Below are 19,906 nucleotides of genomic sequence, written 5' to 3' on the forward strand. Positions count from 1 at the left end.
TGGGTGTGTGACAGATGGTGGTGTATATTCCTCTCTGACAGTAATTTAAAAACAAACATGACATGTGGCTCTGCTACACCTGTTATTACACCTATAGATGATGTGTCAGTGCAAACGGAGATTTGATCTTAAGTCTGTGTCTCCTCCTGATGAAACAGACACTCGACCTGTTGCGGGCGAGTGTGAATCTGTGTGGTTGACGGCTTCATAGTGACGACCTTGAAGATTTTCATTTAAACAAGTGTCCTTAAGTCACTGAATGAGGTAACGTGTAGTGACTGAGCCCGGGACCCACTGATGAAATTATATAGAACACCTGCATTTTACAGTTTTATGAACTGGGTCACTGAAGTTAGTGACTCATGTTGCTCAAAAACAAACCTGCAATTACCATGTATGACCACACGTGTCACCAAAGACAACAAAACAGAGATCTTCTGCTACTTGAAGGTTTTCCATTCTTTCTCAGATGTTACCAAACATCACTGAGTCATCAGTGTCTGATTCAATGACCTAACCATCCACTGTAAAAAGGATTTGAACTCACTTCTCTAAGTCAGTTCAACATTTACTGTAACAAACAGCAGAACTCCTGCTCTTCATCATCCAGTCATCTGTTCAAGTCTGCTGAATGAATGAGTGAACTTCATGGACTAAGATGTAATAGTTCTCAGGCTGCAATTCAGAGTTTCACACATCTGGCTTAGTTAAACCAGAGTTCAGGGTTAGACTCAGAGTTAGTTAAGCTTGCTTTCTGGAACAGGCCGGAGTCAAACACACAAACACTGCTGCGGCCATGTTGGTGGACACATGTATTTTGAAATGTTTTAATGAAGACACCTGCAGGCAATTCGACGTCAGACTGCGGTCGACCTGAGGAAACACTAAACAAACTCACTGAGGCAGCTGACTGACTGATAGATTGACTGACTGACTGTCTGACCGATAGTTTGACTGAGTGACTGAGTGACTGAGTGATCGAGAGTGAGTGACTGACTGTCTGCTAGTTTGACTGACTGGCTGACTGAGTGACTGTCTGAGTGATCGAGAGTGACTGACTGACTGTCTGATGGATTAACTGACTGACTGAGTGACTGTCTGACTGATAGATTAACTGACTGACTGACTGACTGACTGTCTGACTGAGTGATCGAGAGTGAGTGACTGACTGTCTGATAGATTGACTGAGTGACTGAGTGACTGTCTGATAGTTTGACTGACTGACTGACTGACTGTCTGACTGATAGTTTGACTGACTGTCTGAGTGATCGAGAGTGAGTGACTGACTGTCTGATAGTTTGACTGACTGAGTGAGTGACTGACAGGAGTGGGCGGATCGATCCTAAAATATCGATACTTTGGATATTACATTTAGTTTTTGAAGATCGATTTTAGCGTCAATCCGACCGAAACCAGATTCTGTTTCTCTCTATTCTGTTGGACTGTTGACAGTAGAACTGTATGTGTAAACAATGTTCTGTTGTTATGAACACACAGAAATGCGCAGTGTGTAACTACAATCCCGCTTGACCTGTCTTGTAGAACAATGCTGTAATAACATGTCAACACTTATAGTTCCAACTCATTACGTGTTTCACCGACCTGAGGGCACAAAACCTCCAAAAGAAGCCCGGGTGATATGACAGCCACACCCCTCCTCCAGGCTGTCAATGACACATCGGAACATTTGCAGATGTTGCCATAGCACTGCTGTTCACCATTATCATAACATTCATCACTGACTATTCTCAAAACTGTCATCAGGTTTGTCCATCAGGAGAATCAGACGTCCACACACACTGTCATTATGCAGATGTATGGGCCAGTTAACATCAGCATTCACAGTAAATGGCTCAGATATAATCTGTCTGACAGAAACACCTGTTTCTTAAAAAAAAAAAGTGAGACCTCAGTGATAATCCACGTCAGTTTATGGACTATGCTGTTGCTATGCCGATGCTGTTCGGTTAGTGATACAGGCTCAGGCTGCCTTCATCTGTCAGACTGTTCAGTCTTGGATTTCTGCATGTCTTCATGCAGAAGCATGAAGCAGAGGTAATGTCTTCTTGTCTTTGGTCATGTGCTTGAATCCAGACACTGAGTTAGTGTCCTGTTGTCCTGGTTGTGTTGAATTTGATGCCGTGACAGCTCTACAAACTGCTGTGAGATCTGATCTGAGTTTGTTTTCTTAGTAATGTAGTTTTTTATATGTCCGCGCAGCTGATTGACTCTGCTGTCACATGTACTGCGCATACAGACCGGTCATCATGTGTCATGATGCTGGCACAGATAATGCAAAACCATTATTTAACAAGGCGGGTAATTCACTGCTCAAATTAAAATAACACTTGAGACAAATACTCTAATGGTTGTGGTCAGCTTGTTAGGATAGGAGGGTAAACAGTCTCAGGTGCTACTCCTCATTAAGTTTCACTGTGAAAGTCCCCAGCTCTCAACCCGTCTGTCCGGTTCAGCAACATCAAATAAGAATGTGGAAAGAGACAGGGAAACCACAGCTTTAAATATTAGACACTACAACTTCACTTATATCCTCCTCACTGTGTCAATGTCTTTGTTCTGTTAGTGGCTGTGTTTCTGAGAAAGTATCTGAAATGACTCTGGACCCCACAAAAGGCTCCAGGATCATTCTGCTCATTTTAATGGCTGCAGGTGGAACAGGAGACGCTGGAGAGCTGGTCACAGCTGAGAGGAATGTGAACTCCAGCACACATTGTAATGGTATATAAGGATACGATCGCAGTTAATAACAGTTGACAGGTTCCCATTGTTACATCATGTGCAGAGAGGCCTGGACTCAGATTTCCTACAATACTTAAAGGACTTTGGTGTTTTAATGTTCGGGACTTCACTGTTTCTACCATTTTACATGAGTTCACAGGCTTATATTTATGTTCATATATTAAATATTCACAGTCAACATGTGCACATTCTTACCGTCCTCTAAACCCCAAAACAAAATGATCTGTAATAACTTATTTATTATTATTATTATTATTATTATTATTATTATTATTATTATTATTATTATTATTATTATGTAACACCATTATTTATTTTACACAATTCTTTTTATATTGAGTAACATTCCTATTAGTTTTCATTGTTTTAGTATCACTCTCAGTGAAAAAGACGACTATTATAAAGGGTTATGATCACTGACTGATTACTTAATCTTAGTAAATAATCTTAGTACTAAGATTTTATAAATCTGTAATAATGTTCAGGTTGTGGACAGAGAGCTGTGCAGCAGAGGAGAAATATTGTTCTCTATCATGTGAATACAGCCTATATGTCAGTGTGCTGTTTAAACTGCTAATAACCATGGAGAGGTGAACAGGTCTATCAGGCACTGAAAGGTCAAAGGGCCCCTGGGCCTGAGCATCTGTATGAAGTGACTGTCAGTTAAAAGACACCAGACGACCGTGATCAGTTGGGTCCAGGTCAGGTTTCGGGGTTTACCTAATACAGTGCTGCAGGGATGATGTATTCTTGTAGTCCAACCCTGAAGTTATCATCACGCTGGTTCCCTCCATAAAAAGCCAATGGGATCTTTCCATTGTCTTTTGGATTATTACAGGAGATAAACAAGAGTTTATGACACTGACAGGTTTTGTTCAGCAGGAGCATCTTCACTAATGAACACCACTTCATGATGTTTGAAGCTTAAATACAATCAGCAGAAGTAAAAAGCTAATGTTAGACTATAAAGCAACTACACCACGGTCACATGACTTCAACATCACCACCACTAAACTTTTAGCTCTGACCTGCTTCAAAAGCCTTTCCTCTTCCAAAGTCAGTAACAGTTTGTATAAACACAACGAGGCTGTGAAGGTGGACTGGTGAGTAGATCGGTTTTCATGTTCACTGTGATGACGTTTAACGTCCCGACAACCTCTGCACCCCTGGTGACCTGCCTGAACCCTCAGCCTTAACCTAAACCTACCCTAAACTAAACCTCAACATTACACCTTATACCAAGTCTTCACCTTAACATTCAATGATTTACGTTACGTTCATTCAACCTTTATTTAAACTCTGAAACTCACTGAGGGAGAGAACTCATTTATAATGATCTGAGTCATCAAGAAACACAAATGAGAAACTGAGATACTGTCAGGTTTACACCACCTAAGACATTTAATACTGACACAAAGAAGAGAAAGACAGGAGCGTTATTTCTTACTCGCGAGGAGAACGGACAGAGATATGCTCAGTTACAATCTCCAACCCGCCCTGAGCATATTCCACCGTCTCCTCTCTTTTTATTATCACATAAGGCATTCCAAGCATTCTTTAGTTACAAGTCATTGCTTATCTTAAAGAATTGAGAATCAAACAAAAGCAATATGATGGGTGCCAGATGATACATTGTTCAAATGTTCATCCCATGATGTAGGAGTAGAGCAGGCTGGTGCCAGTCTGCTCGCGACAGCTTGTGATCTCCTCCAGCAGCTACTACCTGCAAAACAACTTCATCACAAGACAAACTATATGCATGGTTATTATCATAAGACAAACTGTATGCATGATTATAGGGCTGTAAAGCAGGATACATGGTTAGTTAATAAATATGAGATAAATCCATATATACAATTATTCCAACAGATACAAATTAAAAATGATAAAAGCTGAAAGTGCATCTACTGAGCTGCAGAGAAAACGTTCCCCTGAGCGTCATGGTGTTAGCGTGTAGGAACTGATGCTTTAAAACATCTGCGGGCGGCGTCGTGTGGCGTAGGGGTCTAAGCAGGCGCCCCATGTGTAGAAGCTACAGTCCTCGCTGCAGTCGGCCCCGGTTCCAGTCCCGCAGCGGATGGCCTTTACTGCATATCGTTCCCCCTCTCTCTGCCTCCCCATTTCCTGTCTCTCTCTACCTGTCCAATAAAGGCACAAACGCCCCAAAAGCCCAAAAAAACATCTGTGGACTTCATAAACCCAGCTCTGACTCTGTTGGTCCAGATTGTTGTCAGTTCTTCCGCATCATCACACAGAGCAACAATTCTCTACCTCTGTCACCGAGAGCGTGGGTTTGGTCTCAAGATCGGATGGGACACAGCAACCTCTCCAAATCAATGGGGACTTTTTAATGCTGGCAACTGAGTAGTTCATTAAAATATAAGATCTAAAAAACCTATACACAGTACCAGATCAAAGACTTTAGGAAATGACATGACAGAAAAGAGAGAAAAAAACTATATTTTTTGCATTTTTTCATCCAACATCAACATGTTTATATTCAGTAGTGCTGCAGTTTCCCTTTTCCACTTGAGCTCACATTCACACTCCACCTTCACCAGCTGCAACAGTAAAATGCTGCTAATCCAGTGATGCACCAACAATCTAATAATGTGAGGCTGGCGGGGTTAGGTAGCTATAACAGGTTTTGAATAACTGTGACTGATGGATAATTAGTTTACTACATATTACTGACGCTCTTGGATGGTGAAAAAGCTCCTGATGTCTCTTTTGACTACGACCGTGCACACTGACCGCCATATCTGACAATAAGTGTGATATTGTCCCCGCCCTTTCAGCCAATCAAATGCTTAAATCAGTTGTCCTGGAGACGTAGCCTCTGGTAGGGCACAGGGATTATATAATGATTTTACTCCAAACACAGTGTGAACTGTCCCCACCATCCATATGCAAATCTACGCCCTTGTTTGTCACAGACGTGTGAACACAGACATGATTTTCTTTTCCCTTTATTAGTTCAATACAAACAGAAAGGACAAAAGTTACATAATGCTAGTATTAATTCAGCAAACAAGTGAGCCCATCATTTCTAACCAAGAGTGATGACATACTGCTCATGCTCAGTTAGACCCTCCCCCCACCAAGAAGACAGAAGACAGATTCAACATTTGCTGCTGCTTAATTTATTTTTTGTTCATTTATCGTTTTGGTACGAAAGTTTTTTTTCACAAGCTGTATTTTTGTCAAACTGTCCTGAGCTTTTTAGTTTGAATTAATCAAACTTTCTTGGTTTGAATCTTTGTTGTGTTGACTTCTAATGACATGATTAGCGTGTGTCAGCGTGTCTAGCTCATGATGTTCTGTCATGGCTGACAGGATGAAGACGGATGAAACAAGTTGTTGTAACTGTCTCCAAGCTGAGCAGCTAAATCACAACAGACCACACAACAGTGTGTTTCAATGTTTTAGTTCAAAATAAACAAAATATGCAGCTGATTTTGTCCCATAGCAAAACAAATGCAACAATAATTGTTCATTTTAACATAAAATACAAAGAAGTTATTTTGAGAATTATTTTGTTATAGCCTCTCATAGTCTTATAATATATTTGCCTGATCTGATTATTACTAGCAATAAAATAGACAGATTTAAGTAAGTTCTATGTTCTACACAAAACATTACAAAAGCAAAAAATAACTATGATAAATATTATTAAATAAATAAATAATACTATAATATTATTGTAAAATAATTCACACTTTCAGAATACTATTCTTATTGAGACAAAAAGCAAAAGTTAATTAGTGAAATTGAATGTATTTTTAATCATCTTTAAATGGTATGGGCGACTAGCTCCAGATGTAAATTTAACATGTGAACGTTTGGTTGGTCTGGAACGAAAAGTCTCTGAGTAACTGAGAGAGTTACTCAGAAAGTGTTGTCGGTCTCGTCTACATCAGAGGAGAAAACGAAATCATAACAACAACAACAACAACAACAACAACAACACTATAATAATAATAATAATAATAATAGTAATAGGATATAATATTGCTGTCTGATTTTTTCCCTGCTTCCCTCCTTCTTTATATTGACAGTAGGTGTCTTTCCACTGGAGTCCATGTCACATTATAATCTGGCTCATTCTTCTCTAGTCTAAAAGCTACCTTTTCTTATTCTTTGTGTGTTGGTGTGTTTGGGGAAATCCAGTAGTTCATCATTACCTTCTTTGTGAGCGTACATAATGAGAGAAAGACATTTTTATTCTTTGAAGGAACTCTGCTGAAGCTATGTAAATGTTTGAGGTGTGAGTGGAATGGCTGTGTTAGTGTTGGTCCTCTGTTATTCCAAACCAGAGCTCTTTCATTTTGAGTCAGTCCCACAGCAGACGGAGCAGAGTTCCTCCAGCAGCACCACACTTTATACATTAACTATCACCCCATATTCCCATTCTGTACATGGTGATGGAGGGTAATATAGTCTGTTTGGTGTTTTGAAGGGCTGACTTCAGTTGTTCTACATGTCCCTCCAGGAAATATCCTCTAGTGTATGGAGGTCCCTGATCCATTTCACTGCACAGGTCTTAAATTTAACATTGTGTAAAAATGTTTGATTGAATATTTCTATGGAACAAGTTGTGCTTAAAAAGTATGTTTTCAAATTTGTGGGTGTCTGTGCTCAGTTTGTAAGTGTTTTAACAGAAAGCTGTAGAGTGGTGTAATGTAAATATTCACTTATTGGAAATTTATGTTCATTGATGGATTCATTAAAGGTTTTAAAGCAGTTACTAGAGAATATTTGTTTATATTTTATTCCTACGTCTGTCCATTTATTCCATTTTATGACTGTATTTACTGTGATATTTGGCTTCTGCCGAAGTGGCTGGTTTATTGAAGAGACTGTGTTGATTCCAGGGATCTTTGTACATAACTTCATGTTAAGTGATGCTTCAGTTGGGCTTTGGCAGTGTTTTCATGAAATATAAACATATCAATGTTAAGGCTCTGTAACATATGTTCTTCCATCTGTTTCCAATCTTTACTTCCCGTGGGATGAAATAACTCACTAACTGAACACAGACAGGCTCATGCTGGGTGGCAGCTGTGGTCACATACCCTCAGTGCTACAGACAAAGTCCCAGGATGGCAGCTAACCACAGCTACACCCAGGCTCTGGCTGATTGGGTGGAGTATGCAAACACACTATCAGCTGTAACAGTCTGCAGACTGTAATGTCTGTGTGAGCGCTGATGTCTGCTGACATGACAACCAGTATACAGGAGTCCAGTATTCACAGAGCGTCCTCAGGTTATATCTAAAAAACACGTGACCTCTCACTTCAGATCTTGAAATGTAAAGCCTTTAGAATTTACAAAAGATTTCTACTGTCAGTCACATGCTGATGCTTCTCCTGAGGCAGTGCCCCTTGTGCCGTCTTCTGCACGGGTGCACAGGTGTGTTCGTGTCTCTGCTGTCCGTCACCACAGCAGGTTTGAGAGGGTGATCTGCAGGCACAGAGAGGGACAGAGCACTGATGGTGACGAGCTGACTGCTGGACTGGAACTCTGACCCTGAACACCCTGACACAGAGAAACAGTCACTGGTTTTATTGGAATACTCGTACAGATTCTTCCTGAAAGCACTCTTGGTGTTTTTCTCCTTCTTAAAGAGGATTATGTAGCACTTTGGGAAGAAATGGCAGCTGAGGATGCCGTAATTGGAGATGAGGATGATGACCATCTCCACCGCCGACTGGTATATTCCTGAATTGGTCTTGTAAACGGGGATGAAGATCAGCCAGGAGATCAGGTAGAGCAGCATGCTGAAGGTGATGAACCTTGCCTCGTTGTAGTCCTGTGGAAGTCTGCGTACTTTGAAGGCACAAACGAAACACACAAAAGCTAGGATGGCTATGTAGCCTAACATCATCCAGAAGGCAACTACTGAGCCCTCAGCACATTGCTTCAGCAGAATATTGGGTTCGGAGTTGATCATTTCAAAAGGGCCATCGAGGACCATCCAGCAGACGCAGATAACTATCTGCAAGGCCACAATGATGCTGACGATGACATAGGGCCGGTAGAACCTCCGCAGAACCTCCTGCAGCTCAGGATTGAACTGGAAGGCCAGCAAGATCTTCAGGGTCTTGACCAGGATGCAGGAGACACACAGAGTGAAGCTGATGCCAAACAGCACCTGTCGAGCCTTACACTGGGGAGAGTTGGGCTGACCCACAAACAGCATGGCACTGATGTAGCTGACGACCAGAGAGAAGAGGATGACCTGGCTCAGGGGCCCCCCGGCAGCCTTCACCACCGGAGTGTCACGCTGGTGTAAGAACAGAGCCGATACCATCAGAACCAGGACGATGCCCAGGGCAGTGAAGGTCACGAGCGCCACGGCGAAGCTGTCGTCCCAGGAGAAGTAGGTCAGGGTTTTGGGGGTGCAGACGGAGCTGCGCTCTGAAGACCACTCTGTTTCTGTGTCACAGCTCAGACACTGGTCCATGTCTGCAGAGAGGACGCAGCACAGGTACACATCAACACACAAAGATACTGCACAGAGAATGCCGACCCTGACCTGTTGTTCATTACAGCATTATGACATCATAACTGGACCAGTGAGCAGTCAGAGCCTGGGTTTACTGGACTGTTCCAGAAAATGATTCCTCTCTCAGTTCGCAGGCTTTCAGACCTCGTTCTCATCCTGATGTCAGACGGAGGCTGTGGGGTCACATTTGAGTTGTGAGGGTCACGTGACGGTCATGTGAGAGTTATTAGAGTCACATGGAGACATGGTAGCTAACAACTGGTTCACATGTTGTGGCCCATTTGTCTAAAAGGTAACAACTGGATGAGCTTTTATTTTGTTTTATTTTTTATTGTTGTGTCAGTAGGTTATTGTGAATTATCATGCACCTACAGAGAAAAAAAAAATCTTTGAGTTTCTGGTGCGCACGTGAGCACACTCCATAACAGGTGGGCTAAAGATTCGCGTAATGGACAGAGAGGGGATGTTTGTCTGAATGAACCTGACGTGCTGTTTGTTGTGCTTCTGACACAACAAGAGCCTCACACAGTGAAGAGCCGGTTGTACTCTGGACAGGGATATGGACACAGCAGCAGTTGTGTTGACACGGATGTGCTCAGAGATATGTTCAGACATGCACATCGCAGTGAAAACTTTCCAAAAAAAAAAAAAAAGCGAGATAAAGAAATGACGTGCAAATGAAGAAGAGTGACAAAGCGTGTGAAAACCCATCCAGAGAGACGAGTGTGGACTCAGACTCTGTTCATACTGTGGGTGAAATAGCAGCTGAGTGGGACCAAGTATTTACTATATGTCAGAATGTGATTGGATCACTGTGCTTCCTGGTTTTAAAGAGTTAGTTCTGTGAGTTCCCAAACACACCTTGATGACAGGTGAAGACAGGCTTCATGTCAACAGGTGAATCTGACTGTTAACCAGAGAGAGAGAGAGAAAGAGAGAGAGAGAGAGAGAGTGTTTGTGTGTGTGTGTGTGTGTGTGTGTGTGTTACCTGTCTCATTAGAGTAGTGGTTCGCTGTACAGTTGATGCACTCGTAACAGCAGATGTGTTGACCTTCAGCTGTCTTCTTAATCTCTCCAGGGACACAGCTGTTAGAGCATTTAGACTTGATGTCCTGAGGAAAACAGAGAGACCACGATCACAGACCAGAGACCACGATCGCAGACCAGAGACCACGATCGCAGACCAGAGACCACGATCGCAGAACAGAGACCACGATCACAGACCAGAGACCACGATCGCAGAACAGAGACCACGATCACAGAACAGAGACCACGATCACAGACCAGAGACCAGAGACCATGATCAGAGAGGCCATGATGACAGACATGTTCTGTGTATTTACATTGAAATGCTCTTAGTCAGCTGTAACAGTCTCACTTTGTCAGTCAACAGTGTGTGTGTGTGTGTGTGTGTGTGTGTGTGTGTGTGTGTGTGTGTGTGTGTTTGTATATGTGTGTGTGTCTGTGAGCATACAACTACCTAAGGGCAGCAGAGTAGGGGCCTACCTTCAGTTTCACGAGCTGCTGGGTGGTGCTGTGGTTGGTGTAAGTGAAGTTGTTGGTGAGTAAGTCGTACTCAGCCACGACTTCATTGATGTGGATTTCTCCTCCGTCGGACCTCCACAGGTTCATGTCGTAGCCCAGGAGTAAGTCTCCTTCCTCGTTGAAGTTGTAGCTCTTCCCTCCATATTTAAACCCCTGCTTCTTCAGAGCCTCCAGCACCTACAGGACATGATCAGGTATGATTATCATGATCAGCTCACTTACCTAGATGAGTCCATTAATACACAGTATCTCCACTTGACAAGGACAAACAGCCTCTTGCAGAGACTCTCAGCCTTTCACAGTCAATCATGGTTGTTTGTTGCACTTCAGCTCTGATCAGGCTTCCTACCAGAGAAACAGAGAGCTCTGGGCGACTGTACAGCCATGTTTTCCTACAATATAAACCCTCTGAACCCTCTAGACCTCTGCCATTTGGATTCAGCCTTTATCCTGTTTTTTTGGCAAATATGGTGTTAATACAGAAAAACACCACAGTTCCGCAGGTGTGAGAAACAGGCTGCCAATTGTGTCAACCCTGTGTTTATGGTACGTAAACCAAGGTGTCATATTTAATCTGACAATGATCTGTCTCAACAGCCAGAACCTGATCCTCAGATGTTACCTGAATCCAGATTTACCCCTAATCCTAGCTGCCTGTAAACCTGAACCCTGATCCTCAGCCTAAAAGTAACCCATGTGGACCCCATTAACACAACATACACACACACACACACACACACATACACACACAAACAAACACGCAAACAAACACACACACACACACACACACACACACACACACACACACACACACGCGCACACACAGACAGTCATGTGTAAATACCTCCCAGGGCTGCACACTGCCTGGTGTTTTACAGTCTCTGCTCCTGCAGACAGACGCCACAGCATGAGCGATGGCGCTCAGAGCCATCTCTAGACTGAAGACAGTGTCATTATTAATCTCTTTTTTGAGGACCCTCACAGCCTCAGACACCAGCTCTGCGTCTGTAGAGAAGTTACTGTCATTTAGCTGCTGGTAGAACTCCTGCAGGAAGGAGTTATTCGCTGTGTGTTGATGTCCGGCTGCCTCCAGCCTGTCCAGGTACTCAGTGAGTGATGATACATTTCCATTTTTGAAGGTGAAGCCCACAACGTCTCCTATGTCCTTCAGAGTGAGGTTTCCTGTGACAGAGCTGGAGGAGGACCAGCTGTCACTGGCCAACCAGACTCGTCTCATCGAATCCACTTCCTTTCCTTCTCTCAGCGTCTGGTCCTTCAGCTCCTGGTAAAGGAGCCTCATTTGATCTGTCCTGGCAAATGACACGATGACCTTGGCATTGATATTGGTACGGATGTTTCTGGCGGCCTGTTTGATTACTTGCTTGAAATCCGGGCTGTTCTCGGGGCCCGGGAGAACTGAACTGAAAGCCACACAGATCTTATTTTTTAAGGCCTGGGTCAGAAAGAGTTCAAGAGCTGACCGCCCATACTCTCCATCCGAGGTAATGATGCCCACCCAGTTCCAGTCATAGGTCTTGATCAGACGGACCATGGCAGCTGTCTGGTGCTTGTCATTAGGGACGGTCCTCATGAAGGCAGGGTAGCGGGTCTTATCACTCAGAGTCACAGCGGTCGCTGAAAAACTTATCTGGAGAACAGAACACAAACATGAGATGTTTCTAGATGAATGGAGTAGTAATGTACAAGTACATTAAAATCTAGAAACCTGTGGCCTGGTGGTCTAGAGGTTAAGGTACCAACCCCGTCCACTTAATACAGAGTTGTACAATACATCATGGACCCAGTTCTGGTCACGTTTGTATTGGTGTTCAAGTCTACATTTTTCTCCTAAAACACAGTTGTGCAATGTTTGTGCAATGACTTGAAAAAGTTGACTCAAAAAGTTGAGTCAACTTTTTCCCTGGCGAAAGGGAAGCCAGCACACTGCAGGTGCTTCAGTGAGGTGTTACAGTCCTTACAGTAATCTTACTTGTTCAACTAAAACTATTAAATAAATGTAGGAGTGGAAGTATAAAGTTCCATCAAATGGAAATACTCAAGTAAAGTACAAGTACCTCAAAATTGTACTTAAGCACAGTTAGAGTAAATGTACTTAATAACTTAATACAATTACTGAGCCTTCAGCACACATGGATTTTAATATTGTCCAATGATGCAACAGGTTAAACTCCTGAATTCCTGAGTGAAAACAAAGGGGGTGTCTATTATAGAAGCTAAAGGTAAAAGACTAACTAAACCACCACAGATACACAAAACACAACTCTATATTGATGTCAAAACGTATCTCTACAACAGCTAATCCTCCATTGTCTCACTGCTCATGACTGAGCACCAGTGTTTGCTAACATTAGATCATATATGACATTTTATACTGGTAATGAAATGACAAATCAAATCAGCTAGCTAAAATTAGCTAGCTAAAGTGTAACCCAAAGATAACTGTCTCTGTTTGACCTGTCCACTTTCCATTGACAACCTTTGGATCATTTACACTCTATAATTTGACTTGTCTTACATCACACTGACTCATGATCATTTCAGTGTAGTGAGTGTCTGACATGGTTTTCCTGGACGTATCGGTTGGATAGAATTGCATATAAGGCTCAGTACCGTGTGTTAATACCAAATCCTGTTGGTGTGGAACTGTGAAAGTGTTTAAACCATAGATTTGAACACTGCTCTGGCTGACGAACCTCAGATTTAATGTCGGGGAGATAACTGTGGAAAACACCGGCTTTACAGTAGAAGACAGTGGTTGTTGGTGACAGGTCTCTGAAGGTCCTGAAGCTGAATGACTGTTAGAGTGAGAGTGGATGGAGAATGATGAAGGAGGCCATCTTCGAACACACTTTTGTGTACAGACTACTGCCTGAATCTGCTCTGGGGTCCGAACTGCGTTTTAGTCAGATCATAACAAGATCACCATTGACGGATCAATTAAACACCCCTCTCATTCCTGTGGCTCTGCTGCTGTGACGGGTTCATTTTTTACGAATCATTCACAGTGATGTAGATGTCATGAATAAGAACATTTTCTATATGTTATGTGTCTATATGTGAACACCAAAATAACTGCGGGTACCAACTTCATCACAAGGTCCACACATGCTTCGCTGCAGGTCCTTTCTGCTGCCAGTGAGACCACAGCTATCTCTATCTGTGTTCACTGTCCCAGTTAAAGCTCCAGTTGTTAATGTTCCTGCCCATCTGTGGTGCCTCACCTTGAAACCGTCCTCACCTGTGTTCTCTAATGACTGAATCTGATCAGCTGTAAACCTGTTTGGCTGTTTCAGTCCCAGCAACGGTGAACTCCATGTGCATCAGAGTCCAACCTGCTCCCACACTAAGTCAGCAGCCTGGTCCTGCCTCTTACCTGAGGAATCATCCTGAGCGTCAGTTGCCTGGCCATGGCGATGGTTGTCCCCGACTGTGAGGGACCTATAACAGCCATGATTGGCTGTCTACTGGTAGAGGTGTTGCTTCCTTCCCTCCCCATGAAATCTGCGGTTGCTCTCAGAGTCGTGCTGACGTCAGCGCAGGAGTCCAATATCCGGTATCCCAGCGTGATGTTCGTCTCCGTCAGTAGAGGGGATTTATTCATCACCTCTACAGCGTTGATCATAGCCAGAACCATGGCCAGGGCTTTCTTCTTGAACCTGAGTCAACAGGACAAACAATATAACTAGCACCAATAATTACTACAGTACACATGTGACAGACAGTTTCTTCATCTTCACACCTCCACTGAGACTGAGGCTGAATTATTCAATCACATATTATTATTATTATTATTATTATTATTATTATTATTATTATTATTATTATTATTATTATTATTATTATCATTATTATTATTATATCATGATGCTATCGCTGTGATAACTGTATTGTGACGATGGAGTTTTTCCATTCATGCTCTTTATACTGTTTTTCCTGTTCTGTGTCATTGCCTTATTGTACTTTTTACTCCGCTACATTTATCTGACAGTAATAGTTTGTAATTACTTTATGAACAAACATAGCATCAGTTTAAACCAGCCAACAGTACAAAGAGCGAAGAAGATCATTCTTGACCTAGGAAATGATAGTTTGACAGAATTATTTTAAGTTAGTTTTAAGTTTCACTTTGTGGCTTTTTCCAGAGCCCACACTTCATGTTCTTCAGCCACTGATGAAAAGTGTGAGACGTGGTTGAAAGCTCCAGCAAAAGTCAGTAAGTGTGAGCTGAGGTGACATTGGTTAAATTAAAACTCATTATTCATCAGTAGTTCTGACACAGGATCACTCAATCCTTGCTCTGGTAATAAGGGTCATTTAGAAGTGATTTAAAGACTCTTCTTTTAGTCGCTCCTCCTGTTCAATTTAAATTAATTTAATTTCATTATTTTCCTCCTTTCAGCATTTTAATGTCAAGTAATTTTATGTATCTGATCTAATTCACAGTAAATTGTATGTTATTTTAGTTTTGTTGTTTTCTCTTATTTTGTTCCTGTCAAGTCTTTTGTGAACTTCATTTTTTAGTGTTATTGATATTTATAATATAATACTTTTACACTTTAAATACATTTGCAGAACTTTAGGAGTATTTTAAATTGTACTGTTATTACTTTCATTTAATGACTTTAATGACTTTTAGTGAATGATTTTTTTTTCCTAGAGATATTGAGTAACAGGTTGTTTTGACTCACAGGACTAAACTTTGACCGTTTACAGATAAAGATCAGCTGTTTATCATGTGTTACATCTGTTTTAAATGATCTCACTTGATACACGGCAGAGGATAAGGTTCATACGATCCATCCTTTCTCTTCTCCACAGTGGTATGAACAGGAAACATTCCTCCGATGATGATATCTCCTGGAGCTGTAGCTGCCAGCACTCTGGTGGTGTTGTCAGCAGTGTGTCCTGTCTCCAGGATCATGAGGAGAAGTGTGAGATGAGAACAGATGATGAGAGCAGTCCAGGTCATGGTCCTGTCCTCTGTGCTGTCCCTCTGTACTGGGTCTCTCTGTGGTGTTTCTCCTCCGGCACACTGATACTCTCCTTTTTAAGCATCTTCACTCGGCTAACAGAAAATTCCCTCGTGCTTCCTCCTTCATGCTTCACTGCTCTCATGTTCTCCCCTGCAGCCCTGCCCACTGTTTCGTGACTGACAACAGGTGAGTCACTGTTCGGCAGAAGCAGCTGTCATCACCTCTGTTGTTGTTTTGCATATTTCTAAGCACTCACTGAGCTGATATGATCTGATACGATCTGATAGACTGTATGTTTACTGAATGACACGCACAAACACACACAGTCAGTCACTTTTACACTTGAACACACTCATGCGAATGGGCATCGCTTTAATGTTTGATATTTGTATTAACAAGAAACTTCTGTGGTAACTGTTGATGCTAAAATGCAATTTAAAAGTGTTTGATATTGAACAATGTGTAAATGAGGACAGATAATTATAGTCTTACACAGACACACAGATCACACCTTAATGACTGAAACTATTAATAGGAGTTTATAATGGGAACATGTGTTACCGCAAGACACTGATGAGCATCCTGCCAAACAGGTACTAGTGCATTTTATTATTCAGTCAGAAATGTCCACCTCAGTTTCTCACAGACCAAAACAGCGTCTTCATATGTCTCTGCAGAAATAAAAATCAGTTTATAAAACAGTAAATCCTCAGATTAGAGAACTGATCATCAGAATGACGGAGTTATGGAAGGAGCCAGGGAGAAGTGAGTGTCTTGTGTCTTGAGTGTCTGTTGTATTGTTCCACATTTACAGAACCTAATGACTCTGAAACAACCTACTGACTGACTGACTGACTGACTGACTGACTGTAGAACTGGTAGAATGAAAAGACCGTAAATATGATACATTGACATAAAAAACATCTGAATCAGCAAAAGGAGCCTTTGCTGTTTTCATCTTTCTTTTTTCAGTCAGTGATGAAGCCTGGTCGTGGTAAACACAGCAAACATTTCAAACTAAATGAATCTTTCTTTGTTTCTAAACCTTCGAACAGAGACTTCAGATCAGAATCCTCTGCCTCATCTTTATCTAACGTCGCCATCATTAGGACACTGACAGCAGGTTCAAACATGACTGACTGAGGAGCTGGCTGTGATTCTTCTCCTACACAGTGAATGGCCAATCATACTTTGATAATAAAATAAAATTCATCCCACAGACTAAACTCTGCTTCAAAGTAAGAGTACTTCATGGAAATGTAGTGGAGTCAAAAGTACAATATTTGTCTTTTAAGTGTGGTGGAGTCAGAGTCAGACGTTTCAGATGAAAATGACACTCAAGTAAAGTACAGATACTATAAAATATACTTAAGTACAGTACTCAATTAAATGTACTTTGTTACTGTCCACCTCTGTATAAAACTATGCACTGACAGATAATAAGAGTGTCGCAGAGTGCTCACACAGCAGTGGTTAAAACTGCTGGTCTCAGATCAGATGGAGGCAAAGTCATGTTTCCTTACCTGATTTATTTGGCCCTCCTTGTCACATAGACTCTGATATACCGAGGCCCTGCTGTGACTCACACTCACCTGCTGGTTTAATTAATTAATTACAATGTCCCCCTGCAGCACTTCACTCCCACCTGACTCATCGCTTTATTTAGGATTAATAAATGTGACATTTTTTGTCCTCAGTTAGTCTAAAGTCCTGTTCTGGGGTGTGTGGTTTCTCTGAGCTGTGGTTGTTCTTGTCTACCGGCCACCAGGGGGCAGCACAGCATTAAACTGCCGTCACCGTGTCGGACCGCGGGCCGCGCAGGATGAGCGCCGGCCGGAAATAACAGTGAGTGAGTGACGGAAGAAGAAAGATGGAGGCGGCAGTGTTCATTCTGTCGCTGGTGGACTGCTGTGCACTGATTTTCCTCTCGGTCTACTTTGTATCCTTTCGGGTTGGGTGTTATATGGCGGGTGTTTTGTGGCGGGTCGCTGAGTCCATCTGTTTATACGCGCCCGAGCTAACGCGGGCTAGCTGAGCGTTTATCCGCCCTGCTCAGGTGTCGGTGAGGCCACTGTGAACTGAGGTGAACCGGGTTCTGTCCGCGGGGTAACTGCGGGCCAAGGTGTGGTCACAACAACCAGAAAACAACACTGTGAGCTGGGTGTAAGGTCTCAGTCCCCGCAGACACGGGCTCATCTCCAGCTCGCTCCTCCGTCTCTGTGACCGACACTCCGGTCGAATATGTGACTGTTGACCGGTGTCGGTGAGTCAGTAGGTGTGTCTGTCTTTTACAACTTCACCGATGACCGCGTTGACAACACGGACACCGTCACACGCTCTCGGCCTGGAGCTACTTACACATTGAGCAGCGTTTATGAAGACGGAAGTAAAGCTAGCCCGTCTCCAAACAGGCCGTCAGCTGAGACTACCACCTGTTAATAACAGAGTTAAACCTGAGGCAGCGTTTAGAAGAAATTCCCTCTGTTTTCTCCTCATTTAGAAGAGAGAGACTTTTCAGGCATGTTGAAAAACCTGTATTAACCTGTGTAATGTCCTGCAGGTGTCTGTCATCAGTCTGTCCAGTAGAAACAGGTAATGTCCACAGTCTCTGTATCACCTTGACTCAGAGTTCAGATCATCACCCTGTCTGACCTGGAGTGTGACTACATCAATGCTCGAGCCTGCTGCTCCAAACTCAACAAAGTAAGCAATAATAATAATAATAATAATAATAATAACTGATAATAATAAATAAATATACCTTATATAATAATATAATATACCTTATTTGTATAGCTCTTTTCAGTACAAATAACAAAGTGCTTCAGCTGAGTCAAATATAAAACATCTAACCAATCAAAGTGAAATCTAAATGAAATTAGAAAAAAGACATCACACAATAAAAGCTTTTTAATAAACATGTGTCTTAAGAAGTGGAGAACATAAAACTGAACTGACTCTGTGAGTCTGGATCAGATTTTGTGTGATTTAATTGTAGTTAACATATTGTTAACTAACTTGTTGTTACTTGTCTTCATTGATTTATTATATTTGATTGTTAAAGATGATTTAATATCAGCTGCTATAGAGAGGAGTTTATGTTTGATTGTGATGTGTGTTTGACATGCTGTGTTTCAGTGGGTAATTCCAGAGATGGTGGGCCAGTGTCTCTCCACCATGCTGATGCTGGTCTCCATGCACTGGTTCATCCTCCTCCTCAACCTGCCTGTAGCAGCTTGGAACATTTACAGGTGTGTTTAGCAGCTGCTTCATGCAGAGGCTGTGAGAGAACATGCTCCTCTGTACACTTGGTAATATGAAGTGTGAGTCAGTACAAACACATCTATATATATTAATTATTATCTGTATTTGATGCAGATTACTGAGCAGTTCTGCTTTATGGTGATATTATTATTATTATTATTATTATTATTATTATTATTATTTGTCTGGTGTCTCAACTGAAGGATCAGGAAATGTAAAGCATCATGTCATATATAGGTACTACAACATAACACACCTGTAGTCCATGTAGGTAAGAACACTGTGAGGCTCCTGGTTGGTTCACCTTCTTCTTGTCCCTGCAGGCACGTGAAGGTCCCTATGGGAAACATGGGCGTGTTTGACCCCACTGAGATCCACAACCGAGGTCAGCTCAAGTCCCACATGAAGGAGGCCATGATCAAACTGGGCTACCACCTGCTCTGCTTCTTCATTTACCTGTACAGGTGGGAGCAGCAGTGTTCAGTGTCAGCAGCTCGCAGCAGTCAGCTCACTGCCTGAGTGATGGCGGTGTCTGTTTGTATTAACATGTGTCTGTCTCTCCATCTTGTTTCTGCAGCATGATCCTGGCTCTGATCAACGACTGAAGCTCTCAGCAGCCTCTCTGACCCCAGCTGCCAAATCCCACACTCCAGGGTCCAACCCCCCCCAACCCAACACCCCCACCCCGCTCCTGCTCCAGTCCTGTGTGCACCAACCCTATCAGAACAGCCCAGAGAACACGTTCACTGTAACTGTGGTCGAGTTCACTGTTATGTGTGTTGTCAGAATCCCAGAGTTTGAACTGTTTAACACTTCAGTACCATCGTGATGAAA

General features: G+C 42.4%; 2 protein-coding genes across 2 annotated transcripts; one reads left to right on the top strand and one right to left on the bottom strand.

Moving 5' to 3' along the window:
• Positions 1-5,203: 5,203 nt before the first annotated feature.
• Positions 5,204-15,994, bottom strand: gprc6a (G protein-coupled receptor, class C, group 6, member A). Its single transcript, XM_023418606.2, has 6 exons — positions 15,599-15,994; positions 14,209-14,491; positions 11,659-12,462; positions 10,776-10,991; positions 10,258-10,381; positions 5,204-9,229 (listed from the first exon to the last, which is right to left on the bottom strand). Exons 1-6 carry the CDS (start codon positions 15,802-15,804, stop codon positions 8,112-8,114), a joined length of 2,751 nt encoding a protein of 916 aa, XP_023274374.1. The 5' UTR covers positions 15,805-15,994; the 3' UTR covers positions 5,204-8,111.
• A 1,595-nt stretch (positions 15,995-17,589) lies between these two features.
• On the top strand, positions 17,590-19,906 carry cnih4 (cornichon family member 4). The gene is made up of 5 exons (XM_023418602.2): positions 17,590-17,747; positions 18,443-18,511; positions 18,947-19,059; positions 19,396-19,536; positions 19,650-19,906. Exons 1-5 carry the CDS (start codon positions 17,679-17,681, stop codon positions 19,675-19,677), a joined length of 420 nt encoding a protein of 139 aa, XP_023274370.1. The 5' UTR covers positions 17,590-17,678; the 3' UTR covers positions 19,678-19,906.

The sequence above is a fragment of the Seriola lalandi genome, unplaced genomic scaffold, assembly GCF_002814215.2.
Source record: "Seriola lalandi dorsalis isolate HSWRI2012SDOR001 ecotype SW California unplaced genomic scaffold, Sedor1 jcf7180002054583, whole genome shotgun sequence".
Taxonomy (NCBI): Eukaryota; Metazoa; Chordata; class Actinopteri; order Carangiformes; family Carangidae; genus Seriola; species Seriola lalandi.

Excerpts from the sequence above, each read along its gene's own strand:
- cnih4 (XM_023418602.2), top strand. The coding sequence starts at position 17,679 with ATGGAGGCGGCAGTGTTCATTCTGTCGCTGGTGGACTGCTGTGCACTG. Across the intron at positions 17,748-18,442 it reads TTTTCCTCTCGGTCTACTTT|ATCATCACCCTGTCTGACCT; the intron begins GTATCCTTTCGG and ends CTCAGAGTTCAG. Across the intron at positions 19,060-19,395 it reads GCAGCTTGGAACATTTACAG|GCACGTGAAGGTCCCTATGG; the intron begins GTGTGTTTAGCA and ends TTGTCCCTGCAG.
- gprc6a (XM_023418606.2), bottom strand. The coding sequence starts at position 15,804 with ATGACCTGGACTGCTCTCATCATCTGTTCTCATCTCACACTTCTCCTC. Across the intron at positions 12,463-14,208 it reads CGCTCAGGATGATTCCTCAG|ATAAGTTTTTCAGCGACCGC; the intron begins GTAAGAGGCAGG and ends TCTGTTCTCCAG. Across the intron at positions 10,382-10,775 it reads AGCAGCTCGTGAAACTGAAG|GACATCAAGTCTAAATGCTC; the intron begins GTAGGCCCCTAC and ends TGTTTTCCTCAG.